This window comes from Centruroides sculpturatus, unplaced genomic scaffold (genome assembly GCF_000671375.1).
Source record: "Centruroides sculpturatus isolate CEXI.00-Female unplaced genomic scaffold, Cexi_2.0 scaffold1035, whole genome shotgun sequence".
Lineage (NCBI taxonomy): Eukaryota > Metazoa > Arthropoda > Arachnida > Scorpiones > Buthidae > Centruroides > Centruroides sculpturatus.
Window position 1 is genome coordinate 1 of NW_019385222.1, and position 14,611 is coordinate 14,611.

The 14,611-nt window shown below is 29.1% G+C and overlaps 1 protein-coding gene across 2 annotated transcripts in view; it reads left to right on the forward strand.

Annotated features, from left to right (window-relative positions):
- Positions 1 to 1,976: 1,976 nt before the first annotated feature.
- The window catches only part of LOC111636355 (zinc finger X-linked protein ZXDA-like), a 33,527-nt gene continuing 20,892 nt past the window's right edge, over positions 1,977 to 14,611 (forward strand). Inside the window, exons 1-5 of one of the 2 annotated variants that reach the window (XM_023381571.1) lie at positions 1,977 to 2,034; positions 9,697 to 9,870; positions 12,297 to 12,386; positions 12,467 to 12,648; positions 12,721 to 12,916. In XM_023381571.1, the coding sequence (XP_023237339.1) occupies positions 9,802 to 9,870; positions 12,297 to 12,386; positions 12,467 to 12,648; positions 12,721 to 12,916 (537 nt within the window). In that variant the 5' untranslated portion in view covers positions 1,977 to 2,034; positions 9,697 to 9,801. Of the gene's footprint in view, positions 2,035 to 9,696; positions 9,871 to 12,285; positions 12,387 to 12,466; positions 12,649 to 12,720; positions 12,917 to 14,611 lie in introns of those variants that run through there. The other variant, XM_023381572.1, reaches the window with a different exon arrangement.

Consider the following 14,611-nt stretch of genomic DNA (forward strand, 5'->3'; position numbering starts at 1 on the left):
GATTATTATATTTCCTTGAATTAGCATCTAATTTCAAATAGCTGCATTCCTTGAATAAGTGCTGGGAATTTTTACCTATGCAAATGAGTAATCTGGCCCTTATTCAAGTCTAAGGCTTGCCAACTTCCATAGTTGATTCTGGGAGTTTTTCATTCTAGAAATAAAAATTTTCAGATTTCACATATTTTATTCTCAGAAATATCAACTTATTATTTTTGGTCAGTTTTAATATACCCCAAAAGTTCTTTCTTTCTTTCTTTGATGTTTCATATGGAGATTCTAGCCTGTTAGCTTATGAACACCCAAATGTTAATTCAAGGAAATACAGTACTTTATAGTAAGGAAGAACATTTATAGTATATCATTTTTGATTCTGATAATTATAAATGCTTAAATGTGTATATATTAAAATTTAATATTCTATAACATGACAATCCTGCAAATTGATGTCATCAACCGAATGGAACAAAATAAATATTGGATACAAAAATTAATACAGGTGTCCCCGTAAAACACTAAAGTTTGGTTTTGAAAATGCCATGTTGTTTGAATCTGTGCTATCTGAAACAAAGAACTAGTCCAAAGACTTAGGGTCAGGTTTCAAAAGTTAGCGAAAGTGTACTATTCTTTTTCGAAATTAAGAGAATTATGTTTATTAAAGCAATCAATGATTAACTAACAATCGCAATCAAAAATATTGCACACTAATATTAATTTTTTCTTTATCATTAAACTAGGACATTTTCTTTTTTGGCAAAATATCGTTATCTTCTGAGCTTTCCTGTTAATCTTAATCTGAAGTATTAGCAATATCTTGATTTTTCTCTAATTTTTTTCATAAAATACATTTTTTTCATTTGCTTGCATTTGTCTAAGAGATCTTTAAAAATTTAATCTTTTTATATAGTAACATTTAATTTAATGTATAAAAACAAAGCACAAAAACAGTCTTTCTGGTTCATTTAGAGCACTGTCACCAACAACAGTGACACCTGGTCTATAAGAAAGCTAGAATAATAAGCTGAGGACAAGAAAGAAGAAAAATTATACAATCAGTTGTCATTAAAGAAAACCAAGTGAAAGGCATGAAACAACATTGAAAACTTGAATATTCTAAAAATCTATGGGCAAATATGAGATGATATGCATTCTTGCTTTAATAAAAAAAAAATTTGAATGAGTGTTTGTACTTAAAATTGTGACATTTTGTACAAGGATATCTCCAATTCTCAGTGTTAGAGTGAAACTATGTTATATGAGGGATACCTATACTATATTTTTTTAACTTTCTATTTACAATGTTATAATAAGGTTTTCTATATTGAAACTAAACATTGAAGATTTTGATACAACCTTTTTCTGAGAAGGACTTTTACAGCTTATTAAAGACCATCTAGGGGAAGAATGAAACCAGAAATTTCTGTGTGCGAGTCACCTGCATGGCTGGTGGCTTCAGTAGACCTAGAATAGATTGATAGGCTACTTTAAAAATGCTAGCAACAAATTATTGTTGCAAAAATTGTCAAAAATTGTCATAAACTATTGAAAATGGATGCAATTGATTTGCTAATGAAGAAAAACTACAAAGTTAAAAAAAAATTAAGGCTTTAATTGGTTAATTTTAGTATTTATTTTCAACAAACCATGTTAACAAAAGCTATAATTATATGTTCAAAATAGCATTAATATCATTTAAAAGTGAAACTTAATTAATTTAATTAATTAATTAAATTAATGAAATTAATTAATTACATTAAAAGATTATGCTATTTTTAGTATTATTATTAGTATTTATTATTAGTTATATTTATTTATGAGTTTAATTATTTATGTATATGTCTATTACATAATAACAGGAATAACAGAAATTTTCTGTTAGAAAAATTTGTGAATAATTAGTAATAAATTATAATTTTATGTATCTATGATTATATATTACATGAATAACATTACATTAAATTAATTTTTTTAATAGAATTGAATCTTAAAGAAGTAGAAGAGCAGAAAAGTAATTCCGAAGTCAAAAATGGAAATGTATGTTATATATATTATTAATATCTTAATGAATTTGTATCAATAGTTTTAGTTTTATTATTCTTTATAAATATTAAAAATAGATTACCTGAAAATTACAGTGTTATGTTCAAAATTACTTTCTTGTGTGATTTATTTTATATAATCTATGTAAAGAAGTATATATTGTATAACATCTCAAATACAGAATCTCAAAATTCTTAAAACCTGAGATTTATAACATTTGTAATTAAGTTTGTTTTTGTATTTTAACTGGCGTTCTGTTGCGTATATATCCAGCAGATACATAATTTTTTTTTTTTTTTTTAATTTCTAAAAAAAAATAACAGTTGAACTATGAGGTTTTATAGTATTCCTCAACTGGTATGTTCTGAAGTGATTTCTACAGTGGTTTTTAAATTTATGAATTTTTTTCAGAGAAATTTTATGAAAAACAATACCTTTCTACCACCTGCAGTAAATTCTCTCACAGTGTGAGAGCACTATACTCTTGATTGTTGCACATAACAATCACAATTCAATAAAAAACAATGTAGAATATTTAAACTTTACCACAATGCTACACATTTTATTGTTTTCTCCTGGTTTCAACGACTGGACCAATCTCAATTCATTTCAAATAAGTCATTTCAGCTGTTTTTGACAATGCGATTTTCTCATTTCGGTGTTATTACCCTGCTTTCTTGCTATCAGAGCACGATAAAAAATTTAATACTTTCAATTTTGCAACAGTTAAAATTTATGTTCATTATGTAGCAATACCATTTAGTAATTGTGACCCAAACATTTATTTGGTAATTTTATCAATATTTTTTAAGTTATTAAAAATAAAATTATAAATTCATTACTGGCAATACTAGTTGTTAATTTTAAAAGAAAATAATCCCCTGAGTGCAAGAAAACAAGTTGTTAGTCATTTAACTTGCTATTGACAGAGTAAGGTGGTTTTGAAAACAAAGTAATAAAACGATCAGAAGTTTGCTGTCCTTCACAGTGGGGGACCAGCAGAGTCCTATTAGTTTCACAGAAGAGAATAAACAGTTCTTACTACCCCAAAGTTGAAAGATAATACATTCCTGTGAAATTTAACAAATCTGATGTCAATAAGTAAAAGTTGAAATGATCTATAGTGGGGGGTCACCACACTTTTTCACAGTGGGCCAGATAACTGAGAGAATGATGAGCGTGGGCCTCATAACCATTTTGTTCAATACAGCACACTGAATACGCAAATAAAGAAACCAACATATTTATTTACCAGTTGCTGCAGCAAGCTCAATTCAGTGATTCTCGACCACTCTGCCGCAGCACATTAGTGTGTTGCGAGATTTTTGAAATGTGCCGCTACTGTGAATATCCATACATAAATTATGTCAGACAAGTAGTTCAATCGGTTCTACCTTCCTAAAGTGCATTTGGAAATTGTAACCAGTGTTACCAGTAACTGCCGGTAGTTATCAAGGCATTTAAAAAATGTGACTTAAATTACCAACTGTGTTTAAAAATCAGTTATGATGTCACTGGTTGTCCTGCGGTACTTACTGAAGTAACCATGTGTGCTGACAAATTTTTAAATTATTAAAAGTGTCTTGTGACGAAAAAAAGGTTCAGAATCACTTTCATAATTGCTTTTCTTAGAAACTTCATTGCAGGTACTTACACAAAAAGCACTCTGATATGCAAGGTTGCAAAAAGCCAAAAATTTCATTTCACTGATTTTCCTAAAAATTATATTACTGTCAGATGCAAAAATTAGATTGGACATTTTTGCATTGAATTTTGGCATTTTTACTTACACTTATTTTTTCTACACAGTAAGTTAATCTACAATCTATGATATTTCCATATAAATAATTATATTTTAGCTCATTTGTTGCACAGTGTGGTGGTGGGCCGAATGAACTGACCTTGCGGGCTGGATCTGGCCTGCAGGCCGTAGTTTGGTGACTCTTGATCTATAGTGAATTGAAATTTGATAAATTTAGTTTTTTGCATTTACAGATCAAATTAAAGAGAATATAAATAAAAATCTAATTTTTTAAAAACCCACAAGTATTTTATACTGTTAGATAGTAGAGAAAGTGTAAAAATCAAAGATATAATCATAGTCAAGCACATGTATCTGTAAAAATATAAAAATTGCATTAATTTGCATTATATATCTAGTGGATACAATGCACCAAGTGAGCTTTTAAAACTCTTATGTGCGTAAAAGGGAGTTAAACTGTTGCTCTATGAGTTTTTCTTATCACATTTAATGTTCTTATTTGATCTGAAATTTTGGAATAAGATTGATAATGATATGGTGGGTGTATATATATATATACACCCACCATATCATCATCAATCTTATAAATGAGGTATTTTCTGTTAGAACAAATAATTTTTAATTCTTTAAGATATATAAAAGGCCAAGAAATGGTTCTTAAGGCAAAAATCCCAAGAAATGTTGCAATTATCATCAAACAAAAAGTGGATTTATTGAAGTTGGATAAGAAGATACCAGTGAAGAAATTAAGTGTTGGAATTTTAATTGTTTGCAATATAAGAAAACAAAACAAATAAATATTAGGTTGTCAAGGATGAAATTTGTAGGTAATAATATTGCCAACTGTTGAGTGACCCATCTCCGAGTGCCTATGAATTATTGTTGAAGTTTGGTGTTAGCAAACAAACAATATTAACTCATTTAGCTCAAATTGGTAAAGTGAAAAAGTTGGATAAGTGGGTTCCACATGAACTGAATGAAAAACAAACAAAAGCATTTGGAAGCTTGCTTGATATTGCTTTCTCATCACAAATCTGATCCATTTTTGAATCAAATTGTCACTTGTGATGAGAAATGGATCCAATATGACAATCACAAACATGCAATGCAATTCAGCACAGTGATTGGACAAGGATGAATCACCAAAACATCTCAAAAGTGCAATATTCATCAAAAGAAGCTGATGATGAGTGTTTGGTGGTCTAGTGCAGGTGTGATCCATTATGATTTCGTGAAACCTGGCTCATTGATCACAGCAGAAATATACTTCAACCAACTGGACGAAATGATGCAAAAATTTAAAGAAAAACAGCCTAGATTGGTCAACAGATTGACTCCTATCTTATTGCATGATAATTCTAGACCACACACAGCACAAATGACTGTGGCAAAACTATAAGAATTGGAGTTGGAATGTCTTCATCAACCTCCATACTCACCAGACCCAGCCCCCACTGACTGTCGCTTCTTCCACAATTTGGACAACTTTTTAATAGGAAAACAATTTAATTCCAACAATGCTGTAAAACTGGCCTTCCAGGAATTCGTTGACTCTCGTCCGCCAGGATTTTATACCACTGGCCTGAACAACTTGCCACTTAAATGGCAAAAGTGTATAGAGAATATGGGTGCATACTTTGATGAATAAAATAATTCCTTATATTTGTGAGTTATCAACCAACTTTGCCTTTTTTTCCCACAAATTTCATTCTTGACGACCCAATACTTAGTTTTTGTAAATAATGATGCTTTGAGATTAATGACTAATATGTAACATTACATCAATCAAAGACAGTTGATAAGACAAAGTATTAATGGAAAATTTTCATTTGGACTGAACTACTCATGATTCTACACGAATAAATTTGTGGATTCTACAACAAATTTAAGTGACATCGTGATCTTCAAGAAAGTATATGATGAAAGTTTTTCTGCCACTCATGAGTCTATTAAGGAGTTTATATTATTTGATTTTGTGTGAAAATTTACTGCCAGCATAAATATACTGATTTTATTAATATTTGGTGATCTGTTTCTAGGAGATATATGTAACAGCTGATGAAATATTGCTGTCTAACTATCAGAATTCAAAAGAATGCCTCACTGTTCTTACATGTACATACTAATGAATCTATAAATGCAAATTGCTTATTATAGACAAAAATAAAAATTTCAGGGCTTTAAAAGGGATCAAAGTTTTTCTCTTTATTATAGACTTAAAATAATAGACTTGAGCTATNGGAATAAATTTGTGGATTCTACAACAAATTTAAGTGACATCATGATCTTCAAGAAAGTATATGATGAAAGTTTTTCTGCCAATCATGAGTCTATTAAGGAGTTTATATTATTTAATTTTGAGTGAAAGTTTGTTGCCTGCATAAATATACTGTTTTATTAATATTTGGTGATCTGTTTATAGGAGATATATGTAACAGCTGATGAAATATTGCTGCCTGACTTTCAGAATTCAAAAGAATGCCTCACTGTTCTTACATGTACATACTAATGAATCTATAAATGCAAATTGCTTATTATAGACAAAAATAAAAATTTCAGGGCTTTAAAAGGGATCAAAGTTTTTCTCTTTATTATAGACTTAAAATAATAGACTTGAGCTATNCAGCAATGTACTAGCTTCTCAAACACATGTTGCAGACCATTTTCAGAGATTCAGTATAAGATAGTGGATGTGGCAGCTTTTACTTCCTGGTTTGTTCGCCTTCCTTAAAATGCTTTCATTATTTAAATATGGCCAATCTGCCCATTGCTCATCATCATATGCTTGTTTAATCATCTCAAATGTTTCCTGTAACTTGTCACAAAATTCAATAGCTATCCTTTTTCGGGTAATTAATAGTATATCTTCCACCTGCCATTGTACAACACACTGCAGTTTGACTTTTTTTAGAGAGCAAACAAACAACTGTGCATTGGCTTTACTCACATAAACATAGTATGTCACAGGCAACAGTCGCAGTATTGCTTCCACAGAATTGGCACAATGTTGCCTGTCCACAAACTTTTGGAACTGCCTTCATCATACAAGGAGGAAATGTAAATCTGAATGAAATTTTTGCAATTTGTAGGTGGGGACTTCCTGAGTACAAATGTAAAATATAGATATAAGATGACATGCTGTTCAATAATAATTTACACAAGTGATTTTAGCGTCTGTTATAAAGTGTGCAAGAAGGAAGATGTTTCAGTGTGCTTTATGGCAGTGTACTAAGACTTTTACCAACTAAAATTTTGTGTTGAGTTCAAATCCCAATGTTTTAAGCTTTTGTAAAATAATTTATAAATAATGTGAATTTATCATATTTATAGTAAATTGATCATAGAACCCTAAAAGTTTTTTAAAAGCTTACTTCATAACTTTCTACTTTAGCTGCATTATACAGTATTTCAATATTTTTGCTGATATTATGCTTATAGATTTATGATTTTATTANATAGTGGATGTGGCAGCTTTTACTTCCTGGTTTGTTTGCCTTCCTTAAAATGCTTCCATCATTTAAATATGGCCAATCTGCCCATTGCTCATCATGATATACTTGTTTAATCATCTCAAATGTTTCCTGTAACTTGTTACAAAATTCAATAGCTATCCTTTTTCGGGTAATTAATGGTATATATTCCACCTGTCATTGTACAACACGCTGCGGTTTGACTTTTTTTAGAGAGCAAACAAACAACTGTGCATTGGCTTTACTCACATAAACATAGCATGTCACAGGCAACAGTCTCAGTATTGCTTCCACAGAATTGGCACAATGTTGCCAGTCCACAAACTTTTGGAACAGCCTTTATCATACTTATAAGGAGGAAATGTAAATCTGAATGAAATTTTTGCAATTTGTAGGTGGGGGCTTCCTGAGTACAAATGTAAAATATACATATAATATGACATGCTGTTCAATAATAATTTACACAAGTGATTTTAGCATCTGTTATAAAGTGTGCAATAAGGAAGATGTTTCAGTGTGCTTTATGGCAGTGTACTAAGACCTTTACCAACTAAAATTTTGTGTTGAGTTCAAATCCCAATGTTTTAAGCTTTTGTAAAATAATTTATAAATAATAATTAAATTATTTAAATGAAACAATTTTTAAATTTTGTTGCTTATAATATTTGCTGTTTCTGAGATATATCCTGATGGATTGTCTGCCACTTATTTGTTGATTTAAAATAATTATTCCAAATAAACAAATACATCTTTTAAAAGTTGTTTTAAAACAATTCTTGAATTTCTAATTGCTGTTTAGTAAACTGCCAGAGAAGTATCAGTATACAAAACTTTAGACATTGATGACACTGGCTCCATTTTACTGACAACAAAAAATTTTACTCTGCTTACATTTATAGATCACAGCCAAATTTGGCCAGCTAGTTTTAAATTTGTATATAAATTAACAAGGCAATAAAGTAATAAAATTATTCTATTCTAAGTAACTTCATCAATATCAGTAGTAGTAGTCAAACAATTTATTAAATATATATATTTTTTTGTTTAATTAATTTAAATGTTATTTATAAATATATACTATTTCAACAATAGTTTGAAAAAAAATTCCAGTAACATTGCAGTAGGCAAAGATCTTACTATATCATGATGCAGCATTTTGAAATGCCATCCTTTTTGTTTTCTTTATAAGAGGCCTCAAATCTTTTTTGTTTATTATTATTTAATGATTCTCCCATCTGCATCTTAATATTTTATGTGTTTGCATGCAGGAGCAAACAGCAAAAGTTTCATTCAGATTGTTTTCCATCTTACAACTCTCCTTGTTAGTTTTAACAAATGGAAAAAGTCTAAATGCATGAAACAGTAATTATACAGTTGCAGTGAAAAAAACAGTTTTTATTAATATATTAAAACAGATTACATTACTTTTCAGTTATATAATGGATGAAGTAGAATCATGACAGGTTTTTAAAAAGTTATGGTTATTATTGATCTTCTATTATTAAATTAAAATTTCTTCTGTTAATATGTATAAACTACATTTATGGGAAAATGTTGTTGCATTTGAGTTTAAAGCAAGTAGTTTACATCAGGTCTGTGGCATCGGAATCGGTAAAAATGTGTTGACTCCAACTCCAGCATTTTAAATTAATTTAGTTTTTTTATTTAAATGAAAGAAAATTTATTTTATATTTATTCATTTTTAAAAATATTTTTGTATTTTGTTATAATTCATTTATTTTAAATACAAAATGCAACAATTTAATTTATTAAATATGTATCAATAGTTTTCTTTGTGGCATTTGTATTTAATAGTTAAATTATTTTGACCCAATTTTATTTGAATATTTTTGATTCATTCCTTTATTATCCTTGCTCTAAATAAGTAGTCTGTTTTTCTGAATGAGCCAGACTCATTGATCAGAGTATATATTTTTCTTTTTTGAATAAGAGGTTGCTGAAGTAGCTAGTTGCACACTTTTTAGTTGAACTAACTTTTCTGGAAAGGTGAAATTGAAGTGCAAAAGATGTAGAATAAAGATATGTAGATGTAGAATTTCATCGCTCCCCTTTTTCCTCTTGTTAAATATTTGTTAAAAATTTTTATACAAATAAATGTTATTGTAAGTTAAATATTAAAAATACTAACTATAAAAGTATTTGGATAAATGCTCAGGGTTCCTTTCAGAGTTCAGAGTCAGGTCCTCCTATGAGTGCCTCTGCTCACCATAAAGTGACTTGGTATTTAATTTTGCTGGAGTTGGAGTTGAGTGTTTTTTTACTGACTCTGCAGCCCTGGCTTACATTCAATAATTGATGATAAATTTTTTATTAATAGTTAAAATTAATATGACCTTAGAATTTTTAATTTCAATTTATAGCTGTTTGAAAAAACTGATGATTTTATTATAACTTTTATTGCAGAATGATAGTGCCAAAATTTCTGTTCCTTCATCTGTTTTACAATCAAATTCCACCCCAAACAATTCTGTTATTTCTCCTAAACAAAAAATTAAGAAGAAAAACAAAATGCCAAGTTCATTATCATGCAAGAAAAAACAACAGATTATAAGAGAAGATAGTTCAAGACCTTTTAAGGTAATAACTTGTTTTAATATATAATTTTTAAAAATTTTATTCTTCATTTAAGTTTAATATGAGTCACAGATATCCTGTGACTCATATCAAACTCTTCAGCAGTACTGCCAATTGTGATTCTTCTGTCTACACAGACAGATTCTCTAATCAATCGTTTTTTTTACCGTCAGTTGTTAAAGTGGTCAGGGTTGGGTGCCTAGAATGGATGGCATTGTTCATGTTCTCCCTTCCATTCTTGAATCTTTGTACCCACTGGTACATAGCCACATAACTAAAATAATTCTCATTATACTGAGCTTTCATTGGGTAGTAAATTTTGGCTGATTATCATCCTCAGCATTCAAAACATGAATAATACTAGATAGCTTTTCAACAGTGCAATTCAAATTGTGGCATGGCCATTTTGGAATCATACTACCAGGGTACAGTTGCCACTGTGACTGCTCAATTTATACAAAAGAAACCATTTTGGTTCACAAATTAGCAGATTTTCTTACATTCCAATTGTAACAGCACTTATTACAAAATTAAGTTGCATTGTAAAAATATAAGGCCACTCCAGCCTTTTGGAATAATAAATTTTTATCACATTTAAACAAAAAACTAATGACATGAATACATGTAAATGTAAAAGAATTACTTATTTTATTTACAATTAAATATAAAAATGAAAATATAAATTTTTTATTCAAAAAATCACAAATAATGGTGTTGCAAAAATATAAGGCCAGTTGCCACTTAATAGTGAGTGAATCATCATTTTTAACACAATAATCTTGTAAACTGTCTTTCATAGAGACAAGATATTGCAGCACATTTAAATTGATTTTTTCCAGTGCAATTACAATTACAGCTTTGAGTTGTTCAATACTGAGGTATTATTTTCCTCTTGCATATATGACCCTACTTATTAGACTCCATAGCTTTTCTATGGGATCCAAATCATTGGAATAGAAAGACCAATCCATGACCTGAATGCCATTATCCAGTAACCACTGATAAGTGAAGTTTGCATTGTGAATTGGTGCATTATCTTATTGCAATTGCCGGAATGGACCACCAACTTTTTCTCGAAATGGCAGAAGATATACATCCATAAAGTTTTGATACACAACTGGCTTCATTCAGCCATTTATGAATGTTAAATTAATTTTTCCAGACCATACAAAACCTGCCCAGATCATAACTGATCCCCTTCTTGCTGATGCTTGCTAAACAAAAACTCCTCTCTAAAGATTGTGCCAATAAAATTGCCAACCATCAGGACCATCCAAATTAAACTTTTTTTTATCAGTCCAAATAACTTCACATCATTTTGAAGTCCATGACATTTTATCTTTGATCCATATCAGTTTTTTTTTTGTTGGTACTGTTGCTTGTTTTGTATTTTTATACACTAGATATTTTACTGATTTTACCATTTGGAAAAGTGTGGATTTGGGAACATTAACATCAAGCCTTTGTACTATTTTACATAATGATGTTCCTGTTATTGATATTTCTCTGATAATAACTGATTTTTGCTTTCTTGTGAACTTGGAAGGCTATCCTATTTGTTTTTTCTTTCCATATTGCACACTAAGTTTAATATAATTGGATACAACACAACATGATCTCTTTGGCTGCTTTGCAATAGCTCTAGCAGAACTTCTAGCCTGATGCAGTGACCTGATTTGGCTACACTCAAAGGCTGTTTAGGACAAGTAATTTTAACAATGGGTAGAGGTATCAGAACAATTAATGGTTATATAAATTTTAACTATGCCTTTATTTGTAAGTATGGAGTGCTGCCATCTCTTTATAATAATCAAATAATAGGTGATAGTGAATTTTTTTTGATAACGTGCTCAAAAATGTAACTGGCCTTATATTTTTGCAACACCTTCTTTTTGATTTTTTTAATTAAAAATGTATATTTACATTTTTATTTTTGATTGTAAATAGAATAAATAATTCTTTTATATTTACATTTATTTCTGTCACTAGTTTTTTGTTTAGTATGATAAAAATTTATTATTTCAAAATGTTAAGGTAGCCTTATATTTTTGCAACACACCTTATACTTATTTATCGACTTTACCTAATACATAAAACATTGAGAAAATTATATAAAGAATTAAACTTATAAAAAAAACCAAACAAATTTGCAAAACTGTGTTACTAAACTGTATTTTAATAATTTAAAGATAACTAGGTAAATTACTAAGATTAATAATTATTAAGTAAGAACAAAGCTTATTTGTGATATCAAAGTTTCATTATAAATAATTCTCAATATAAATATTTTAAAACTACAAAATATAGAATTTCTAATGAATATACATCACTATAGAATACTATAATTGGTTAGTTAGTTATCTTGTTCTTGATATTGAATTAATAGTAAATGATTTGGTTGTCTCTGAATAAAAACAGTCTTTTTTCAGTGTCCTATAGAAGGCTGTGAATGGGCTTTTGGAAAAGAATATAGATTAAAACGTCATTTAGAATCACATGAAGGAAAGAAAAATTTTATAGTAAGTTATATATAATTTACGTAAATTTTGTATGGCCAATTTTTAATACATTTGAAATAACTTTAATGAATTTTTTTCAGTGTGATCATGAAGGATGTAATAGACAGTTTACAACAATTTATAATCTTAATGCTCATAAAAAATTACATAAAAGACCTGATTCTATTCTGTGTCCTGCAAAAGATTGTGGACAGTTGTTTCCAACTCGTAGAAAAATGGAACAGCATTTAAGTGTACATAAAGAAGTTCAAGCTCCTTATAAGTAATTAAAATATAATAAATTATTAATGCATATATAATTTTAATTGATTGAAATTAATGAATAATGTTTCAGATGCCCTTTTCCTCATTGCGGAAAAGAATACTATTCTGCTAATTCAGTAGCATCACATATTAGAGTACATAAGTATAATGAAGACGATTTTAAATGCCCATATGAAGGTTGCAGGAAAGTTTTTGATAAAATATGCCGATTAAAACAACATGTAAGGTATCACACTGGAGAAAGACCTTATGTTTGTGATTATGAAGTAAGTATTTTATAAACTTAAAGTTCCTCAATAATAATATTTTTTTAATTATGAAAATATTTAATTATAGGGATGTGGATGGACATTTGTAAATGCAAGTAAACTTACAAGACATATGCAAAAACATACCGGTGAAAGAAATGAAACTTTTAACCTAAAATTAAAAGTTGTGGATCTTTTTCTACTATGAATAAGAAATATTTAGTAATCTTGATTTTTATAACTTATAAGAACAATGAAAGGTTGACTCTGTCGTGGAATTGTTATTTTCTTCAAGGGACAAGTGAGAAGATGCTTTTTTTTTTTATTATTGTCCATGTGTGAGTCTGTGTACACACTAACTGGTTTCTAGTTTCTATATATTTCAGGAATGGACTGTATTTCTTGAGAATTTTTGGATATTGTGATTCAATATTAAACAGACATGCGCTATTTTAGATATTACTAGAGGTACATGTATTTTGTTAAAGACTTTCTGCTGTTTGCCTTCATCTTTATTTTAATATTCTAATTTTTATACTGAAATGATATGTTTGTAGTATTTCATTAAAATGGCATTTAATTTTTATGGAAGTGTTTTTTTGCTTTATGTCATTTAGCTGTTATATATTTGTAGCATTACCAGATTTCTATGACCTGATCAAAAGACACTCTCCAACCTATTCACCCAAAAAAAGTAAAATTGAATGAATTTTTAGTTAACTAAACATTCTGTTTTTCTATGTGGCCTAGTGATTAGATATCTGGCTTTAATTTATAAGGTCTGGGTTCAATTCCTAGTGTGGGAACATTTCTGGCTAGCCAGATGGCTGAGGTAGTTAAGACATCAGCCTACCATTCTGAGAACCCAGCATAAACTCTGAGCAGTCAAAATCCCCAGAAATTTTTCAAGGGATACCTTATACTTTGACCCACATCACCTGATCAAGGTTGCCTATGAAAGCCTTTGTCAGGCCTGACAAAGGCTTTTTTAGTGCCCAGAGGGCAGAAAGAGTAAAAAACAAAGAAAACACATTCTGTTTGTATTTTTTAGATTTTGATTTAAAAGTTATATTGTTTATAATGACTGTACATATTTGCAGATTTTGCTTTAATGTATTTAATAGAAATCCATAGCTCTCCATGGGGATGAGGATGGATTAATAAATAAGGAGAGGGAGAGATGCCTATGGAGAAATCTGCCACTGTTGTTATAAAACATCAGAGGTGCAGAATATTTTCAGAACCAAAAATTTCTTCCAAACATACACAATATCTTCCTGAAAATTACTTTCCAATAACACAGAATAAAACAATAATTTATGAATGAATTAATAATTATTACTACTTAGTTTGGAAAATTAAAATTAAATCATATAAATAATTAAATAGGCTGACTGAATAATTTGCTGCCCAACACTAAACAAAAATTAATGTAAAATTTTTTAATTAAAAGAACACTTTAATTTCAGCATGTCATCATCATAGGATAGCATATACAATTATAAACTTTGACAAAAATTTTGATTAATAGAAATAAAATTGAAGTTGCCATTGATGCCATAAATGACCTATTTTTTTGCATGGGCTGCTAATTAATAGGCTTTTCAATGTCCAAAAATACAACATTTTTTTTATGATGGCAACAGTTCTACAGTTTTTTTTTTTCTCCGTGAAAGTCAATCAACTCTAAAAGCGTTTTTGACTGACTGAGCT